Genomic DNA, 21,589 nt, shown 5'->3' with positions numbered 1-21,589 from the left:
TGATAGGCTGCAGCTGATCCAGAACGATTTTTGGGCTACCCATAATTCCCACATATCACAGCTTCTTCATGATCTTCATTGGCTCCCAATCAGGAAAAGGATCAGTTTTACAATTTTGCTTCTTACCCAGAAAGCATTATACGGAACTGGCCTTGGGCACCTACGAGCTAGAATTAAGTTCCATACCCCCTGGAGAAACCTGCGCTCTGCCAACCTCTGTCTAGCCAGAGTTCTGCTGGTTAAGAAGGCAAGGTCCAGGGCAGATATTTTGCTCTCATGGGCCCTTTTCTGGGGAATAAACTTTCTCTGGAACTCAGATGCATTGAGGCTTCCCCCTGGTTTCAGAAAAAGCTCAAAACATATCTCTTTCCTAATTTCATTGTCCTTCCGGTCATTCTTCCTAGGTTGACCCTTCTTCTGCATTAGTGTCAGGTTACTCCTTGGAGTAACAGTTGCACTCTAGAAATTCTAAACATACATACATATAGGAGTGATATTAGGAAAATTCAACAGGGTCGAATTTTTTTTATTTTTCACCATTCTAACAATGCTTATAACAATGATGTGCCTCCTCTGCCTAATAATCACAGTTCATGTATTATAGCGGTTTGGCTGATGCCCGGTGGAGCTACCCGATAGCTAAAGAGGAGATGGGCTGTGGACTTCCCCCTCGGCTGTCACCTACCCAGCCGGACTTTGGGCAGACTCTCCTTAGTCTCTCCATCCTATCTACCTCCTACCCCTTTACCCCACCCCCTTACCCTTTATTTCGTCTTCTGCTCTCTTGAAATGTTTTTCTAGTAACTGATGTAATTTTGTAATTTCCGTGGAACCTTATGTAAAGCGCTCTGATACCTCTGGGTCTATCCAGCACTATATAAAACTCTCAAAATAAATAAATAAGAATGCATTTCTTAATTACAAGGATTAGACATTTTCAATAAACATTTGAAAATGTATTAGTCTCTTCTCTTTGTGAAACCGTGGGCATGCAAAGTTACATACGAAAGGGTTAGATCTGTTACCACTAATTCCTTGGGAATAAGGATGGTCATGTTCGAGGTGGCCGACAGAATTTATAACTCTGGAGGTTTAGAAGTTTAGATGCGGTACTGTGAGCTAGCCAGACCATCATTTTAAGAAGACGTAGTCCCTGTTTTATGAAGATTTGTTGATCTAGCTACAGTCCTACTAAATTTGTCAGATCGCGTGACAACGGTCTTCCAAACTGGTAATAAATACGAACCAGAAGGACAGGGGCAGTACCCGACTATGATGGCCACATAAAACAAAGCCTGAAAAAAATCATCTGATGAATACCACAGAATATTTGAGGGAAGTGGTCTATGATCAACCTGTATGCGACCGGACAGCAGATGATCAAGACTTTGAAATCCTGGAACCAAGGCTTTAAGACTTGTTACATTAAAACGGGCATCAAAACAACATACAAGCATAAGTGAAGATCTAGAAGAACTGATTGGGGATTGGGACGCAAGTCATTAATTAAGCCGGCGGAGGATGAACACAAGCACAGAGTGTGAAAGATATCACTTAGAGTGAACAAAACTCATATAAGTAAAAAATGTTGACATAGTGCACCATAAATCTCATCTGCCAATCTCATGAAGTAAATATTTTGAAAAATAAAAGTGCCATGTCACTTCAGATAGATGCAATGAAAATCACCAAATGAATCACGCAGGACTCATAATACACAACAAAAAGAGCTGAACAAAGTCCCTTTATGAAATTATAAGAGCTGATTTAGGAACTAATGTACAGAGACCAACAACACGACACTGCAGAAAAATGCGAAATGAAATACCAGTTGTGAGCAAAACACTCTGAAGCACATTAATCGTTTTTGGTTTTTAGCTGTTCTTGAAACTCCAAAGACTAGTGAAGAGAAATCAAGAGTTTATGACTCCGCAAACGATCCCTTGAAGGAGAACAGAGCACTCATTATTTCATGGTAAATAGAATACAAGCAATGGCAAATAAAATAAAATTCCTTCCTAGTTGTTTCTGCATAAAAGGCAGCAGACTTAACATGAAAAACAAAACAGCAGACCAGTGGTCTGGAAGACATGGAAGAATAGGGGATTTAATCTAAGAGATGTGTCATTTTTAGGTCTCACCTGATCTGCCTTTTGGAATTACGCATATTGCAACTATACAGATTTAGGCCCTCACCACGAGTGGGACACTGATTCTGGTGCGATAACTCCAGGGGAGATAACATCAAAGCCATACCAAGTATCAGTGTCTCCACATCCAATAATTCAGGTCCTAGAGGCACCTGATTCGGTTTCGCTGGGTGCAAATGCAGTCCTGGTGAAAACACTGCAGGGATAGGGGCAGGGGCTGCAACTAGGTACACTGCACAGAATCCACTGACTCCAGCAGCACCATGGGGAGGTGTGCGTGTGTGTGTGGGGGGGAGGGGTGGGCGCATTACACAATGCCCACTCTCTCCCAGCCCAAACCTAAACTGGCCTACCCAGACACCCTTGAAATTCCCAGCATCAAAATCTAGCAAACACCAGTGTGCTTTGGGTCTGCTCTTGCTTAAGATTCAATGGCTATATAGCTCCCGATTTGATGGAGTCCCTACCTATTCTTGAGGTTTTTCTACCCAAGTACTATTTCAGGCTTATTGTGTTTTCATCTGAAAAGTTGTATCCTTCCAATACGGGTATAGTATCTGGGCTTGGATAAACGTGCATGAGTGACCTTTTTCCCCTCTCTTGAATCAAAACCCCATTGAGCCCCTCCCCCTCGGTTTCCACCATGCTCTCCTTATTTATAAATATCCTCTTCCCAAGCACCCATTAACAACACGTGGTTTGCATGCCCCTAGCTTAGTCTGAATATGTTTTAAACACTTCCGATATGGCCTCCATGGACTGCAGCCATATTTGGACTCCGATGACCACCATTGTGGAATGCATTTTCTTACAGTTTATGAAACATCATTTGAAGATGACCACAGCATGTGTGCATCCTTGAGCAGTCCTATTCCAATGTTTTTGCAATAAATGTTGCAAGCCCAAAGAAGACTCAAGAACACCATTAGCTCTGCTCCCCAGTGTCACAGGCGAGCATGGTTAGCTTTTTCATTTCTTGCTTTCAATGTATTGGAGATTACTTCAGCATAGCATGCAGGGTGCTAAAAACACCCCTCTGTGCTTGCATGAAAGCGAGATGTTTCACTGCACTTCAGAGGAACACCTATAGACTAAGAACTGAAAAGTGACAAGCATATCATATGGGATGACATCATGAGATTGTCAGCACTCACCGCCCTTCTTAATTAGTTTCTCTCATCCATTATCTTCTCTACTCATAAAAATATCCCCTTTCCCTTACTGTAAAATTGAAGTACAAAATGGATGAATATGGTATGCATAATACCCATAGTGTGACTACTGTTATTGTCATTTACACTGCTGCTTACCACTGTTCTATATAATGATTTCCTTGATGCATGTAATGCACAATGGCACCTTTGTCAGATTAAGGGAAGAGCATATATACAGAAATATGCTCTATATAGATGTGCTCTTCTCTTAACCTAAATATTAAATGGCACGTTGATTGTTCTCACACACAAGACATCAAAAAGAGACACTTGTCACAATCCTTGCGCAGACATAGGTGGAATTGTATCCAGCAAGGCATTTCCATTCACAAAAGGAAAGGAAGTACGGATCTGAATGGATTTTGATTTTCTTGAAGCTGAGAAAGAATACGAGAGGACCCATGGGATACTTTGTCTGTCGTCACTTTTTGAAAGTACTCAAATGTCTTGCAATTTACCACATGGTATGTGAAATATCATGTTAAAGTGCCTTTAGCATTAGTAAAAAAAAATCCTTTGCACTTGTAACATATTTGTATTGTTTCCTCCAACTTTGGAGTATTGCTTCACCATTTCTACCCTGACAGAAGGAGTTCACCTGCCCATGGGAGTATTACATCTGTAATCACTTCAGGGGTGAAACTACCTAAGAAAGAATGGTGAATACCTAACTGGGCAGGTTTATGGGTGTTCACCAAAGTTTACAAAAAGACCCATTCTGGAAATCCTGCAGTTGATCTTGAGAGCAAATATTTACAAAGTGTCACCATGAGGGAAATGTTACTTACCCTGTAACTATCGGTTTGTAGCTTGTAGTGCTGCAGATTTATATATTCAGCACACTCCCAACATATAGTATTTACTGAGGTCGTTTGCAAGTAGCTTGTTTCCATAGTACAAGTATGACACCACAACAAAACCCACAATGCACCGGGACAAAAAGTCCATGCTCCACTCCCGTGCGCTCCCATCAGATGTGTGAGATAAGTGGAGGAAAGCAAAGCAGGCTAGTAAAATCTGTACAGGCGCATTGTGAATGAAAGTATTATGTATGTAATGTAGAAGCATCTGAAGCTGGAGTTCGCCTCTGGAGGGGCTGGAGAGCGCATGTGAATCTACTGCACTACAAGCTACAAACTGATAGCTACAGGGTAACGCTTTCCATTTATAACTTGTGTTGCTGTAGATCAAATGCTCTGCATAGACTACAAAAAAGTGCACTTCTGCTAAAGTGGCTGCCAATGAGCAAATGAGAAGGTGTGTGGTGTTGGCCATGTAGCAGGCTTCCATATTTCTGCTAGTGGCATGTTGTTTTTTGAAAGCTGTTGAAACTCCTTTATTTATATTAGAATGCACTCTGGGCACAGAATGCAGAGTTCATGTTCTTAGTCATGACAGACTTGGATGCACTTGACTATCCATCTCGCAAGACCAGATTTTGAAATTGGATTTACCATGTTCAGGGAACACAACATAAAGTTGCTTTGTTTTGCAAATGGATTTAGCTCGATTAATGTAATGCATTAGAGCCCGCTTTGAGTTTAAGGTAATACCCTTTCCACAACAGTCTCTAGGTGTGACAAGAAAAATCGGTAGATCAATATTTTGATTGACATTAAAAGGAGTTACTACCATGGAAGGAAACAAGGCTTTGTCCTCAGGATAACCCGATCCTTGTGAACCTGGATGAAAGGCTCCTCCACTGTTAAAGCTTGCCACTACTTTTGCGCCAGGAAGTGACTGCCTCCAAGAATTCTACTTTCAAATATAGATATTCCATTTCACAGGAAGGTATCGGCTCAAAAGGGATGCTATGTATCCAGTGATGACCACATTTAGGTCCCACGTTGGGACTCATGGAGGAAAGACTTTCCGAAGGCCTTCCATGAAAGCCTTAATGGTGGGGATTTTGAATAAAGGATGCTAAGGCTTCGGTGGGAACCTCTGCACCCCGCGGCCCCAGACGAACCCCGCCTGGGACATGCATTGCTACCGCCTGGTGTGAGCAGCTATTTCTTCATGCTCTCACTGAGCTGGAGCAATCACCGTTTCCCTGCCCATAAGAGTGCGGGCAGGGAAATAAATGTGTGCTCCCACCCGGCAGAAGCATTTTCAAAGCTCCTGTCGGGTAGGAGGACACCTCTTTGTGCGGGGAAAACCACTACATACCGGGGGTGGGCTTCCTGGGTCAGTAAATAGCAGGCCCAGGAGGATGGGGTCCTCAGGGCTTTGTAAGGCTCAGGGACGGGTGGCACGACCCCTGCCCTAAAAAGAAAAGTTTGACCCCCCTCATATATATATTTTTTAATAAAATTGCAGGACAGGGGCCTAAGTGCCTGAGTTCTTTATTGTAGGCTAGCAATATTTTTAGGTCTCGCGACCTATCAATGCGCGCAAGCGCATTGAGCGGAGCGAGAATTCATGTCTCGAAAATCCTCGTCAAACCAAGGGCTTCGTTCCTGCGGTTTTCTTGAAGTTCACGTGAATCACATGAGCAAACAAGCACGCGCATTCACGGCAAGCCCAGTACATCAAAGGGCTTCTCCTCCCCTAATTATTCATGGCAGGCCGGCCGTACTTTCAGTTTCCCAAAGGCTTCTCCTCCCCTAATTATTCATGGCCGGCCACAGGCTGGCCGTACTTTCAGTTTGCTTCTCTTCACCAAGAGTTTGTCCATTCATCTTTACTTTATTTTTTGGTCAACCGCAGCTCTGTTTTTTACCAGCCCTGAGCAGTATGAATATTCTAGGCATTAAATCTCAGTAAGCCTTAAGACATATTTAATGAGTGCTTGTTTTGCAAGTTTATTATTTCTTACTTATGTTTTCAAAATATTCAGCCCTACGCACCAGAACCCGACATCAAAAGTGGGCAGTCGAACCAGAGCAGCTTCCCCTCTAGCAAATGTGATCTTGGCTTCCCGCTTAAGGGCGGGTATACACTTCATCTTGTCCTTATTCAACCCTCGCATGCGTCTAGTCAGTTTCAGGAGGGTGAGTCTAGTACCCCCCATTAGACTTCACGCAAGAGAGAGGGCTGATATCTCTAGCTCAAAGAAACTCGCGGTCCACTTAAGGTATCCGTCATATGTTCTCCCTTGAAATGGAACGCGGGCTGTTTATGATTACTGAACCCTTGAACCGGAATCCGACTCGGTTTTGTAGTGGTATTTCCTTTTGTTCCTGTCTGTCCGGCGGCCTCCACTGTTGCTGTGCTGTTTGTGATCGCCTTTGAGTGACAGCTGAGCAGGGCTGGGACATTTTGCCCCATCCCCCACCGCTACTGAACATAAGCAGAGCCTTGGGGAGGGCGCCAGCTGGGTCTCTGGGATGTAACAACGGCGCTGCATTCCAGGCTCAGGCAGGGCAGGCCTTCCTCCGGGAGCACGCACCCGGGGCTTGTAGAGCGGGCCACCAAACTGGCCACTCATTTGAAGTTTCGTTCCCTTTCCACAGCGTTGCAACGCCACTACAGATTTACCACACCTCGCTCAAGGTTTCACTGTGTTAACGTATTTTTGAGAATCTGAATCCTACACGCGATCCACGGCTACACACCTCCTCTTAGTTTTTCAGACCACATCTCCCTCCCATGTTCTCCCTTGAAATGGAACACGGGGCTGTTCATGATTACTGAACCCTTGAACCGGAATCCGATTCGGTTTTGTAGTGGTATTTCCATTTGTTCCGGTCTGTCCGGCGGCCTCCACTGTTGCTGTGCTGTTTGTGATCCACGTGGAGGCGGCCGGGTGGGAGGTGTCAGCCAGGGTGGGAGATGCCTTTGGGTGACAGCTGAGCAGGGCTGGCACATTTTGCCCCATCCCCCACCGCCGCCACTGCTGCTGAACATAAGCAGAGCCTTGGGGAGGGCGCCAGCTGGGTCTCTGGGATGTAACAACGGCGCTGCATTCCAGGCTCAGGCAGGGCAGGCCTTCCTCCAGGAGCACTCACCCGGGGCTTGTAGAGCGCGCCACCAAACTGGCCACTCATTTGAAGTTTCGTTCCCTTTCCACAGCGTTGCAACGCCACTACAGATTTACCACACCTCGCTCGAGGTTTCACTGTGTTAACGTATTTTTGAGAATCTGAATCCTACACGCGATCCACGGCTACACACCTCCTCTTAGTATTTCAGACCACATCTCCCTCTCCTTTTTCATGCAGAAATGCGCCCGTGCCTTTGCGTGGCTGTAACCTAAGTGGAAAGTCGGGGCTCACACTCGCTTCTGTCGCAGCCTCTTTAGTTCACCTCTAAGAACCCCACACACAACTACACACACAACCACACACAACTACACACACGCAACCCCACACACAACCACAAACACCCACACACACCCACCACCATACACACATGCAACCACTCACACATACAACCACCCACACATACAACCACCCACACATACAACCACCCACACATACAACCACTCAAACAACTACACACACAACCGCACACACACAAACACACACATCTGTCGCCCTCACTCTATCTATTGCCCTCACTCTACATCTCTATTGCCCTCACTCTCTATCATTCTATCTATCTATCTATCGCCCTCACACTATCTATCGTTCCACCACAGCATCACTCAGGGGCACCACAGCATCACTCAGCACCACCACAGCATCACTCAGCACCACCACAGCATCACTCAGCACTACCACAGCATCACTGGTTCAAATATGTTCTCTCAATGTTTGAAGATTTATTGCAAATGTCACAAAAAAAATAATATTTCACTTCTGTTCTTGGATTTTAGTCACTGAACATAATCTTCACAACAGTTATTTACAAAAGTTTAAGCTATTGCCATTAAAAATTACAATCACTTATTTAAGTATTATTTAAAAAAATTGAAAGGCAATGTTAATTGTAATATCAATACATCTAAGTAAAGGCAATACAAAACATGTGACATTACAAATACTAAAAGTGTCACATATGCTAAAGTTAAAAGTATTGGCATTGTAAATCACAAAACAAATATAAAATGTAATATACAAAACCAATAGCTCCAACTTTCCTACTGCGAGACCTATTGGCAACGCCAGTGCTTGTTCTTCATGTTGCTGACAGCCAATCAGAGCCTTGCTCCCGAGTGTAAAAAAGCACCCTGGGGCAAACCAAAGGCTTTTAAAAAATATTGAGTTAGAACTCAACCATCCAGATACACAAACATTTTTAGAGCTTAATATCTCCGAACCTACTGAATGGCTTTACACCAAAAAACATGCTTCCTGGACCAAACTCTAGCTTGCTGCCAAATTTGGTGCATTTCTGTTCACTAATGTTTGGGATATTGCAATTCAAAAAAGTTTATGGAAAATGCATGTTTTTTTTCTGTTTTTGTGACTCTCCTTTTTAGGTCTCGCCTGTCGATGCGCATGCGCATCGAGCAAGGCGAGAGTATTGGCACTTATCCGCTCTTTATCCACACTGCAAGGAATCGTGGCGATTCCTTGCAGTGCACGAGAAATTTAAGCTCAATGCGCATGCGCATTGAGCTTAAATGCGCGTGCACATGCCCCCAGCCGCCTGCCTTGCCTACTCTCTCTCACAGCCTCCCCCAGCTCCGCCCCCTCACTACTTGATTGCACGGCCGCTAGGCCGTGCCTCCCCTACTCTCCTCCCCCCTCCTCCTCTCCTCCCCTGCCTGCCTGCCGCTAGGCCGTGCCTCCCCTACTCTCCTCCCCCCTCCTCCTCCTACTCTCCTCCCCTGCCTGCCTGCCGTGTCGCACCTCTCCCCTCTCCGCCCCCTCCCCTGCCCGCCGTGTTACGGTGAAAGGCTTGTTTTTTGTTTGTATAATTTAACCTGCTCCGCCCCCTCCCGTTCCCTCCGTGTCGCATTTCTCCTCCCCCCTCCCCTCTCTTCCGTCCGTCCGTCTTGTTTTCTTTCTCTCCTGCCTCTTGTTATCATTTTTCAACCATGCGGCTTAGTGGGCATCACACTGGGGCGCAGTTGTGGCACGACTTGCGGTGCACGCCAGTGCATCAGTTTATTTCGTTACCGCCTCCCGGTTTTTTAGGTTTACATGAATTACTTTGTTTCTAGAGGCGTTTCCATATCATCAATACGTCATCTAACAGGCGTGTTTACTAGGCGTTTTCATTTACAAAATAACCGGACCTCCCCAAGAGCCGCCAAGAATAACCCCGGCGATCTGCTCTGATTGTCTCCCTCCTCCAAGCCCCCCCCCCCCCCCCGGTAAGACTCCACGCGGTTTGCGTCCCTCGCGCAGCTCACCCGCTCCGCCCCCTCCCCTTCCCGCCGTGTCGCATTTCTCCTCCCCCTCCCCTCTCTTCCCTCCGTCTTGTTTTAGCACTTGTGCCCTGGGTGTAATTTCAAGACTTTATGTTATAAATACATAAATTCCCACTGTCTAAACATTAAACTCGGTCACCACTGACGCGAGAACAGAATGGCTGTGGCTACCACACGCATGTAAGTTTCTTTTTCTTTTTTCGAGTCTTGCGCAGTGTGTGTGTTCTTGCGAAAGGGCTGACCGTGTGCAGAAAAGAACGTAAACTTCTGCAAACCCTTTTAAAGTTGCATCTGACGCATTGGCTGTGTTTTGCTGCTCCTCGTGCAGTGTTTGGTGGCGGGTCCACTCTGAACGACTTCTTCTCATCCCTGGTATGCCTGTGTTTAGCGACCATTTGTTCTGCCACTTACCCGTATTGACACGGTTACATTTCCTTTAATCACAGAGTGTAACTTTGCCCTGTTTTCACGAAGAATGTGAGAAGAATGTCGTTGTTTTGTGTTGTTACCCGTTCATGTGCCTGTCATCAATGGGTATTTTGCCATAGCCAAATATAGTGAGCGGACAACAGACTGATATAGATTGTAGTATGCTCAATAGTCATTTTGTTGTTCTGAAATATCAGTGGGTGTTTTTTTTCGGTCAGTCTTTTGCTTAAACCTCAGACTAGTAAATTTGGCAAATGTTGAGCAGCCCGTTCTAAAGATAGAAGCTGTTTGCAAACAGTTTCAATGTGCGGCTGAAAAGAAAATTGCCGTGAATTGTGTAGACAGGATAATGGGCAGTCGGCAGTGTTTTTCTTGTAACCCAGTTCCCACCTCCTAGGCTCCCTGCCGCCAGCAAGCAGAAGCACACCAATTAGAGGGCACGCTTCATAAACTGCCTTTGTGTTCTTCTGTATAATCAAAACCGTGCAGCTCAGCCACATAGATTTTCATCGAGTAGATGTTTTTTCAAAAATATGAAATACTTTCAGAAGAAATATCCGAACTTAATATACATGAATATGTAAAGATTGCTTACTTAAAACTTCTCAAAATTATAATGAACAAGGAAGAGATTAAGGACCCAACCATACGGTGAGCATCTCAGCCATTGTATCATTAGCCCTGAGAGCACAAGAAAAATGTGACAATGCTCTAGGAGACCTCCATTGAATAACAAGGAGTGACGTACCACGCCACGCAGTATAACATAACATAACACAACCTTCTCAAACTAACCTATCATTCTCTGTTTCGACGATCCAGTAGAATGCTCGAGTAGAAGCTAACACTATTTTACTCACCGCTCACTCTCTCTACATGGAGAACTAATCCCGTTAATTTAGATTGCACCGTTTTGTCAGTATTTGGTTGTAGCTTTTTTCATCCTTCTATTGTCATTTAATATTAAAAGTGCATATACATTGTGCAGCTCTACAAGTCCACGTAAAACTGCCCACACATAGTAAAATACACATTTTAACATTCACCATGTAAGGAGTTACATCAAGACCATGCTGTCAGAGCTTACTGAAGACTCTGCGACCTATGGGCATACTGTGTCTTTTAGTGTATATTCAGGACTAAGGCAGGAGTGGGTAACCCTCTTACTTGCAGAAACATCTTTGTGAATCAAGCTTTAAATAGCACCTTGTGCAGAATAAAGATGAAGAAGTGGATGTCTTGGCAGTAATATCTTTGATGCCACCAATGTCAACATCGCCGATGTCCTATACAGGCGGTACCGCCACAGAAGGATTCACTGAATTTGTCTCTTTTGATAAAGCTTAACCAATTGTAATCTCTGGTTTCTTGGTTAATCTGCCTGTAATGCTGTAAAAACTTTGACAAAGAGAGATAGATCCTAAAAATCTGGATATCTCAGGGACGCAGCATGCAGGCATACTTTGGCAGAATCCAGACCATTTAATTTACTAACAAGTTGTTTTTGCATAATTGTGAAAGTACTCCTAGGTATTAACCCCGAGTGCCCATAGCAGCGTTTTAAGTGTACCCTCACCCTCACTCACCCTCACCCACCCTCACTCACCCTCACTCTCACTCACCCTCAACCCCTCACCCTCACTCACTCTCACTCACCCTCAACCCCTCACCCACCCTCAACCCCTCACCCACCCTCAACCCCTCACCCTAACTCACACTCACCCTCACTCACCCTCACTCTCACTCACTCACCCTCACTCTCACTCACCCTCACCCACCCTCACTCACCCTCACTCTCACTCACCCTCTCTCACCCTCTCTCACCCTCACTCTCACTCACCCTCACTCTCACTCACCCTCACTCACCCTCACTCACCCTCACTCACCCTCACTCACCCTCACTCACCCTCACTCACCCTCACTCACACTCACCCTCACTCTCACTCACCCTCACCCACCCTCACTCTCACTCACCCTCTCTCACCCTCTCTCACCCTCACTCTCACTCACCCTCACCCACCCTCACTCTCACTCACCCTCACCCTCACTCTCACTCACCCTCACTCACCCTCACTCACCCTCACTCTCACTCACCCTCACTCACCCTCACTCACCCTCACTCACCCTCAACCCTCAATCACCCTCACCCACACTCACCCTCACCCACACTCACCCTCACTCACCCTCACCCTCACTCACCCTCAACCCCTCACCCACCCTCAACCCCTCACCCTCACCCACACTCACCCTCACTCACCCTCACTCACCCTCACCCACACTCACCCTCACTCACCCTCACCCTCACTCACCCTCAATGCCTCACCCTCACTCACCCTCAACCCCTCACCCTCACTCACCCTCAACCCCTCACCCTCACTCAACCCCTCACCCTCACTCACCCTCACTTACCCTCAACCCTTCACCCTCAACCCCTCACTCACCCTCACTCTCACTCACTCTCACTCACCCTCACTCACCCTCACTCACCCTCACTCACCCTCACTCACCCTCACCCTCAACCCCTCACTCACCCTCACCCACCCTCACCCTCACTCACCCTCAACCCCTCACCCTAACTCACACTCACCCTCACTCACTCTCACTCACCCTCACTCTCACTCACTCACCCTCACTCACTCTCACTCACCCTCACTCACTCTCACTCACCCTCACTCTCACTCACCCTCACTCTCACTCACCCTCACTCACCCTCACTCTCACTCACCCTCACTCTCACTCACCCTCACTCACCCTCACTCTCACTCACCCTCAACCCCTCACTCACCCTCACCCACCCTCACCCTCACTCACCCTCACTCACCCTCACCCACCCTCAACCCCTCACCCTCACACAGTGCAATAGGTCTCGGAGCATTTGAGTTAGAGCTTTTAGAATTGTTTATGGCTTTTTTTATTTGTAATTCTTTAGCATTGGCTACAGGAAACAAAAATGCTAAAGATTTACAAAAAAACCCATAAACAATTCTAAAAGCACTAACTCTAATGCTGCGAGACCTATTGCATTTCCAATGCTTGTTTTCCTTCTTGGCCCGCTTGACACATCACCCTGAAACTTTCCAGGAAGGAGCTGACTTTAGTGGTTCATTCAGACAGGAAAGTTAATATTTGAGGTGGGTACTCACCCCCATCAACAAACACCTCGATTTCTTATACTAGGTATAAGCAATAAGGGTTGCATTCATGAGGAAATTAGTACACCCAAAATTTATGTTTGCAAAGAACTTTGTGAAAAAGCCAAAAAGTATTGAATTTTATGTAAAGGTTCGCAGATGGGCAGACAGTGGTATCTTGTAGTCAGAGATACCCTTACAGGGGATGACTAGAAGAGCGGACATGACTGCAGCACTCTAAAGAAAAATGATAAAAAAACTTGTATATTGTATATAAATGTAAAATAGTGATGAGTCTAAGGAGCATGGAGTTTCATTTTTATAGAGCGAGCTTGGCTTCCATGGCAACAAGCAACCTCTAGCCGAAATAGTCACCTACCTGGGTAGTAAACTTTTTTACCATCAGTCTTGTAAACAACCAATGTAATGAATTCTCGGTTGCGTGCAAAGTCATCCTACAAAGCAAAGCAAAAGAATAATTTTAAAAGAAGGTTAGCAAAGCCGAGCAAATGTGGAACACAACAGACTCATTTTGAATACATACAGGGTACATCACAGGAGCAACATATCGTACCAAAGAATCTCATTGACTCTCACTGGGTAACTAAGGAGGATGGAGTTAAAGCAACAGAAGAAATACAAAATACCTGAGAAATGGAATCGTAAACAATGAAGTGTGTATGTACCTTTCCTGGGCAGCGTAAAATGAAGCAAAGCCCTGCTATTTGCCAGAAAGTTTGTGTCAATGATCATACATATGGACTAGTTCTGCTTAGCTTCCCTTTGACATGTGACAAATGGGCCTCTATAACAAAATAATTCTGACATGCAAAAAGAGACCATTACACGATTAAAATTATTTTCTGCCCCTTGATACATTTCAACATACAGGGTCAAAGAGACCAGATTTTTCTTAGATTTTTCAAACACCTGGTGCAAAGGAACATTTTGAGTAGAAAAACAGTTACTTACCTTCGGTAACAATGTATCTGGTAGAAACATATTCTAGTTGTGGATTCTTTACCTTAGAATTTCCCCCAGGCGTCAGACTGCATCTGGAGATTTTTCATTAACAGCACCTCTGCGCGTTGGTAAGTGGCATCGATTGGCTCAGATTCTGTCGCTGTGCAAGCCAGAATGATGTCACATTACCTACATAGACACCGCCTGGGCGTGCAGACCTCAGTTCTCCACACTACTTTCACTGCCAGAAGCAGAGAGCCATGAAAGACACTGACCACTGGTGCGTCAAAACTAGGGGCCTCTAGGGTAGTCCCCATCTCTAGAAATCAGTACGCAGAGCAGGGAGGATGGGTGGGGCGGTAAAGAATCTACAACTAGTATGTCTCTAACATATACATCGTTAACAAAGTTAAATAATTTGCTCATCTGATAGAGACTTCTAGTTGTAGATTACTTACCTCAGAATAGATAACCCATCAATATCAGCCCCGGAGAAGGGTCTGCGAACCAAGATTATTCAAGGAGTCCTGGAGGACTGAACGGGCAAAGCAGCGTCCCTTCGGACTTGACGGTCCATGCAGTAGTGTCTGGTAAACGTGTGCAGGGATGCCCACGTTGTTGCCTGACAGATATCCAGGACTGGGACTCTGCGAGCTAATGCAGTGGTTGCGGTTGCTGCTGCTCTTATAAAGTGATCATGTAACCCCACAGGAGGCTCCTCCTTTGCCAATGCGTAGCACAATTTAATGCAGAGTACAACCCATCAGCAGATGGTCCTTTTCTGAACTGCCCGACCTTTCTTGGTACCTGCATTGTTATTGTTGTTATTGTTATTGTTATTATGGGTTTATATAGCGCCGGGTCACCTACAGGTCTCAGGGCACTTTGACCACAGAACATAACATCCAGGAGAGAGAGAAGGTGGAATGCCTAGGCTGGGCTGAACGATGTTCGGAACAAGCTGGTCTTCAGGGCTTTCCTGAAGCGGAGTAGATTCTCCTCCTTTCGGAGGAGAATTTGCATGGACAATGAAGAGCTGTTCATCCAGCGGGAAGTCTATGGTACAATGAAGATAGAAAGATCATGCACCTATTCCTTGGAGGGATGCGAGGGCAGGTAAAAAATGGCCAGGGTAATAGATTGTCCGACATGAAAGGGCATGACCAGAGATCAAGGGCAAGCACTAGCTGATACAGAGTGGGAGAAAATACTCAAGAGCCCAGTGCGTATCCCCAGAAATATGCGCTTCCCCCAAATCCAAGTATACATAGTTCATAGGGCCTATCTCACTCCCGAACACATAAATAAATACTTTCACAGAGCTGACCCGTCCTGCCCCAGGTGCGGCGAGGTGAATGCAGACCTGCTCCACCTTCTGTGGCATTACCCAGGGCTTGGCACTTACTGGAGGGACATCAGTGTGTTACTCACGCAGTGCACTGGCCATACCATTCCCTGTAACTGGCCCGAATACGTCTTGCATCATTTTAAGAGGTCGCCTAAAGAAAAGATATTGTCTCGCTTCCTGGAAATTGAGGATGATAGTGGCAACACGCCTCCTCACACATCGGTGGAAGGCGAGGGTGGAGGCCGGCTGGGGGGGACGGGGACGGAGAGGGGGTTAAAATGTACTGTAACTCTGTAACATTGCTGCAAGTTGTTGTTCCTGTTTTGTTCCACAGGATTTTCTTTATAGTTGCTCCAAATATATATATATATATATAAGACTCATCTCTGTATTCAGGTCTGGAGCGTTTAGGCTCTTTCATACTATGGACATGCCCAGGCGACCAAGACTGCGCTGTTTGCTATCTCAGTGTACAGTTGTAACGTCACATGACAAGTTAACCTGTTTGTGTACCGCTAGCTGTGCACGGCCGACAAAATGTGTTGTTCTACAATGATGTAATTGATGTAATGCTAAAAATGCAAATACCAATAAACAGATTTGACAAAAAAAATGAAAGGGCATTACCACTTTAGGGAGGAACTAAGTTGAGGGTCCAAAGGTCTTTGTCCTTTTTTGGGCACCAGAAAGTAGCAGGAATAACAACCACGTTCTACTTCTGGCACAGGGACCCCTCTCTATTACCCCCTTGGCCAAGAGAGCCGTAAGTTCCGCGCAGTGAAGTACCAAATGATCTTCTGACACACGGTCATCGGAGGTTGGCATGCAGGGAGGTGAAGTCTTGAAGGGGAGGGAGTAACCCATTCGGACTATCTGCAGAACCCACCTGTCCGACACGTTTGACTGCCAGCGGTGAAGAAGATGGCAAATCCTGCTTCCGACTGGCTGATGATGGGCCTGAAAAGCTGGACTGGGAGGGTTTGGATGCAGTTGCATGGGAGGAGGGGTGAACTGGCCAGAGCGCTGGCTCCCTGACAAATGAGGACGATAACTCCCACATACCGCAGACACACAGAGGCTCTACAGTGTGCAGGACTCCGTGGCTGGGGTGGATAGGACGTGGCTGGGCACCCCTTCCGTAGCCACAAAAGGGGTGAAAGGCAGACAGAGGGGGATGGACTGGAGCCGTGAGGGCCAAAGATCTGACCATAGCCTGAGATTCTTTGAAGAGCTCAAGCATTGAGTCAGTCTTGCCGCCGAAAAGGCGAGTGCAATGAAAGACCATGTCTATCAGAGTAGATTGGACATCCCCTGAAATGTAAGAAGTCCTCAACCAGGTGTCGTGTCGTAATGCTACTGGCGAGGCAACTGTTCTGCCCAGTGAATCAGTGGTGTCCAGTCCACAACGAATGGTGAATTTGCTGCGCCTCTCCTGCCTGCAACTGCCTGGGAAAAAACGGCCAGGGCCTACTCCGGGCACTGAGGCAGCACCTGCGCAACCGTATCCCAGATCGAATGGGAGTAATGGCCCAAGAGGCAATCGGTATTCACAGACCGCAATGCCAAGCTGGAGGAAGAAAACCTCCTCTTCCCAAGATGGTCCAGCTTCTTTGATTACCTATCTGGGGAGCAGAAGGGAATGCACCTTTGGAAGATGAGGCTTGGACAACTAAGCTTTAAGGGGAAGGATGTTGCGTAAGGAATGCTGGGTTGCGATGGCAGCAGGCAATTGTCCTATCCATTGGGCCTGGACCAAGGGCCTAGATGGGCCATCACTGAGAGCTTCATTGAATGGAAAAAGAGGTTCGGAGGTAGAAGGCGCAGGCTGAAGCACCTCTGTCAGGAGGCTAGTCCTGACTGCCACCGAAGGGAACTCGACGCCAAGGACCTTGAATGCACTTCTCACTACCATTGTGTAGGATGCCCCCCCTCCTCCGTAGCCAGGGTAGGGGAGAAAGCAAGCCAGGGTAGGTGGAGAAAGCAAGCCAGGGTAGGGAAGCTGTCAAACCCACATTCCTCACCCAGGTCTGTCCACCACTTCATGGGGTCTTCAAGCTTGTATGTTAAAGGTTCCAGCGGCCCCTCCCAATCCTCTTCCTACACCTCCCAGTATATAATCAACACCGGGGATGAAGATAGGAACGAAAGTCCCCTCCGGCATTCGGCTCCATATCCGATTCAGAAACAAGGATGGGTTCAATGTTGACAGGGGAGACGGTCGGTGTTGTGAGCAGCGCCGGCATCATCAAAGTTGGGAAAGGTCAAGGTGAATCGACCAACGTCGGTCCGGATCTGATAACCGGTCTAAGGGGTTCCCCGGAGCCAGAGCCGGATTGCCCAAAGATGAGCGCAAGGCTGCATAAAACTGTAGTAATTGGGCAGGGGATGCTCTGGCTCACGTAAAAGAGGGAAGGTGCCTAAAGTGAAGATGCTCTGTGTACCACATCGGCCGACGAATGGGAGTGGGGCGAGGAGTGCGGGCTCTGAAACGGTTCTCTGGACCTTCCTCTCGACCAAGAACGGGAGTGACATGGACCCGAGCGCCAGGCCTCCAACAGATTTCGGGACTGCTTCTCTAAAGCCTTTGGATTCATGGCCTGCCACTCAGAGCAGGACTTTGGGTCACAGTCGTAATCCAGCACCAAAGGCACATGAGGTGCGGATCCATCACGGACATCGCCCGATGACAGGATTCGCAGGACTTGAATCCGTTCCAACGTTGGACATCTTGGCGAAGCATGAGTCCACAGCTCAGAAAAAAGTTGACAAATGTAAACAAGCATTTACAATGCAACGGTCTCGCCTTTGCAAAAGTTAGAGCTATTGGCATTGTAAATTACAACATTTGTATTTATGTATTGGATTTGAAAATAGATAACTAAATGGCATTGTTATTTACAATGCCAATCGCTTAATCTCTTGCCAATGCCAGACCTAGTAGTAGAGTGAGTAATAGTGAGTAAGTGTTAGAGAGTGCGTAGTAGAGAGTGTGTAGTAGAGTAAGTACTAGAGAGTAATAGAGTGATTAATAGTTAGTGAGTAGTAGTGAGTAGTAGAGAGGACTAGAGTGAGTAGTAGTGAGTATAGTGAGTATTAGAGAGTGAGTAGAGAGTAGTAGTGAGTAGTAGAGTGAGTATTAGAGAGCAAGTAGTAAAGAGCGAGTAGTAAAGAGCGAGTAGTAAAGAGTGAGCAGTAAAGTGTGAGCAGTAAAGTGTGAGCAGTAAAGTGTGAGCAGTAAAGTGTGAGCAGTAAAGTGTGAGCTGTAAAGTGTGAGTTGTAAAGAGTGAGTTGTAAAGAGTGAGTTGTAAAGAGTGAGTAGTGGAGTAGTAGAGTGAGTAGTAGTAATCAAACTTTTCCCAAAAAACAAACAATGGCGCTTCATGGAGACCTCTGTGGAAGGATGTGTGACAGTGTTTAGCCCTCCACGCTAGACACTGCCATCTACATTGTTCTCTGGTCTCTAAAGAACCTACACTCCCAGGATTTTATAATAGTCCGCAAAAGCAAGGTTTGGTGGTGAGCCTTGTGTCCAAAGCCTGTGGAGGCTATGGAAACCGTGTAGCATTCGGCTTTTCCATATTTGGTATGCACGCAGAGTGATTTTGTTGGCATGGCCATTCTGTGGGAACATCCTTAATCAAAAGGAGCGCGTTCTGGTTCTCTCTGTTGGCGCCTTTATTTATTTATTTATTTATTTGACATTTGTAGAGCGCGGCGAATACCCGTGGGCGTCTCGGCGCTAGTTAAGGGATGGATCAGCAACTGGGGTAAAGAAGATATACAAGGCTATTAGTCAAATAACCACGTCTTTAGCTGTTTGCGGAATGTGAACAGGGAGGGACTTGCTCGGATATGTGCAGGAAGGGTGTTCCAGAGTCTAGGGGCGGCAACCAGGAAACGCCTGTCGCCCCAGGTGACTGTTCTTTACACGGCGCGATGGTGGTCCTTTCCATTGGACGGACCAGAGTAGCCCTGAGGAGCCTGTTTTAAAAGTAGAATTGACGCATCTTTTCCATAACGTCAGTCAGCGTCACTGTTGGAAGAAGTCTGATAATTTTACCTGATATTTACAACAGCACACCGGGTGTTTACACTACGTACTTCAAACAGGGTATTACTGTGCGTGCGTTGCATTAGAAAGAAGGAATGTGCTTTCCAGTCTCACTCTGCCAGCCTCCCCACACCCTCCGATCTCAATGCTGGGGATAATGTGTGACCACTTTAAATCTTAACACACAACCTGCGTATTATCCCAGCATTAAACATTCCATAGTATTGCTAGTATCCGCGCATTCATCCAAATAACAGGTTATGGATTGATTTGAAAGCGAAGTCGTTGAGTCATTTTAAAGGTCAGAATCAATAGCAACGTGGAGAACAGTAGAATCAAAGGGAAAGTCACCAGCGCGCGACTGTACCCAGGTTAAAACTCAAGCTAATGACTACCTGGACATGGATGTGTCGCCTGAGAGCGTGGATGTGTAGGAATGCCTGAATCCGCTTGGGAGGGGGTACACAGGCTGACCTTGCCTGATGTCACAGAAAAAAGGAACCCATCAGACAGGACACTATAGGTGTGGCAGGGTATACTCAGACAGGAGTCCCTTTCTCACTGCACCATCAGGATTCAAGCAAGCCAGGCCGAAGACGGCTGAAATGCCAGAAACCGGTCCCCGGTAGCTTGTCTCCTTTCTGGTGAAGAATTGGCTTGGTAGTTTAGTCTGCCCTGTTCCCATGATGCACTGGGCCAGGGACAGACTGATTTGCATATAGCCATGTTCTGAGCTGGGATGGTGCAGTGAGATAAATAACGGCGATGGATCAAGCCCTGATCTTTGGACTGGGTAAGAGTGGTCTGCTTAATTCAGACACTCTGTTCATCACCACCCCCTTTTCTGAATCATCAGACAGGACAGGCATCAATCCATCACAGAATCATACAATACCTGATTGAAAGAGAGGCAGCAGAAGGCCTAGCTCAAGCAGTCTGGTTGGGTCTATTGTTTGCTTTATGCCTTAAACATTTTACAGCATTTATAACCATATTCAACGACGAGTTCATGCTAAACTTTCATTAACAGTAGATTTACAACCATTTTTAGAAACGTCTGCTGTATGTTTGTTGCTCTATAGTGAGATCATCTTCAGAATCTTTGCAATGCACATGCGTGGAGCATGTGTTGAATAAGCACAGAAGACCAAGACGCAAAATGTCTTGCAGAGAGTTAGCTAGGTCTTGAGTCATGTTAGATTCTAATGGAATGCACCTGAAGAAGCTCAACAGAGGATGAACACATGATCTCCAATGCCTGCTTGTAACAAGCCTGGTTGTAAGAAGATGCATGTTTCTTTTAGACCATGAGGACCCGAATGGAACAGGTCTGAGGTCACTGTCATTTTTTAATGAAAGAACTGCACACCTTTACAGCAGTGAAATGACCGTCTGCATTTAAAGTAGGGGGAAAAGGCGGGAATGTGCCTTTAGACACTGCATGCATTCAACCCCAGTGTATCTCCCACATTATTTCCTTCCACCATGCTGCCCCTTGTGGTGTATGACAGTCAGCCCAACTTTACTTGCCTTTCTGGAACCAATGCAAGCATTACATATTACTGAGGGGTGGCATCAGAACGCCAAGTGGTACTGGCATCATGGATGGGGTAATGATTGAGGGCCAGGAGCTGTCTTGCTTTGCCCATGCTTTGTGTCAATACAACGTTGTTAAGACTCATACTATTTAACATATTTCCAGAAGGGCAACTGTCCAGTGAAAACAGCCCCTGTTCACTAAATAGCGAATTAATCCAATAGTCGAAGAGGGAAATCAAAAAGAGGATGTTCCTAGCATTATGATTTGAGTTCCCGTTGCAGGAGCATCACTTGGTTCTATAGCAACCTACATGCACCCTTTGCTCCTAAGGAGGCACAACTAGTAGGTTTACAACCACTTTGACACCGAAATAAATAGCCACAAAGCTGACCAAAACATTCTGGGTTTTATACATCTGCTCTCCATGCTCTGAGTCCATCCCGCCCTTTCTTACCCCCTTGGAGCTCGTTTTAGAATGCTTCTTCTACTCACCTATCTGTC

General features: G+C 46.2%; 1 protein-coding gene across 3 annotated transcripts in view; it reads right to left on the bottom strand.

Annotated features, from left to right (window-relative positions):
* CAPN7 (calpain 7) overlaps positions 1 to 21,589 on the bottom strand; it is a 291,586-nt gene that overhangs the window by 73,666 nt on the left and 196,331 nt on the right. For all 3 annotated transcript variants that reach the window (XM_086942071.1, XM_086942073.1, XM_086942072.1), the window contains exon 16: positions 13,566 to 13,641. In XM_086942071.1, the coding sequence (XP_086798197.1) occupies positions 13,566 to 13,641 (76 nt within the window). The remainder of the gene's footprint in view (positions 1 to 13,565; positions 13,642 to 21,589) is intronic.

Source organism: Lissotriton vulgaris, chromosome 10 (assembly GCF_964263255.1).
Source record: "Lissotriton vulgaris chromosome 10, aLisVul1.2, whole genome shotgun sequence".
In the NCBI taxonomy this organism is placed as follows: domain Eukaryota; kingdom Metazoa; phylum Chordata; class Amphibia; order Caudata; family Salamandridae; genus Lissotriton; species Lissotriton vulgaris.
Note: the sequence above shows the minus strand (reverse complement) of the source record. Positions and strands in the feature narration are given on the sequence as shown.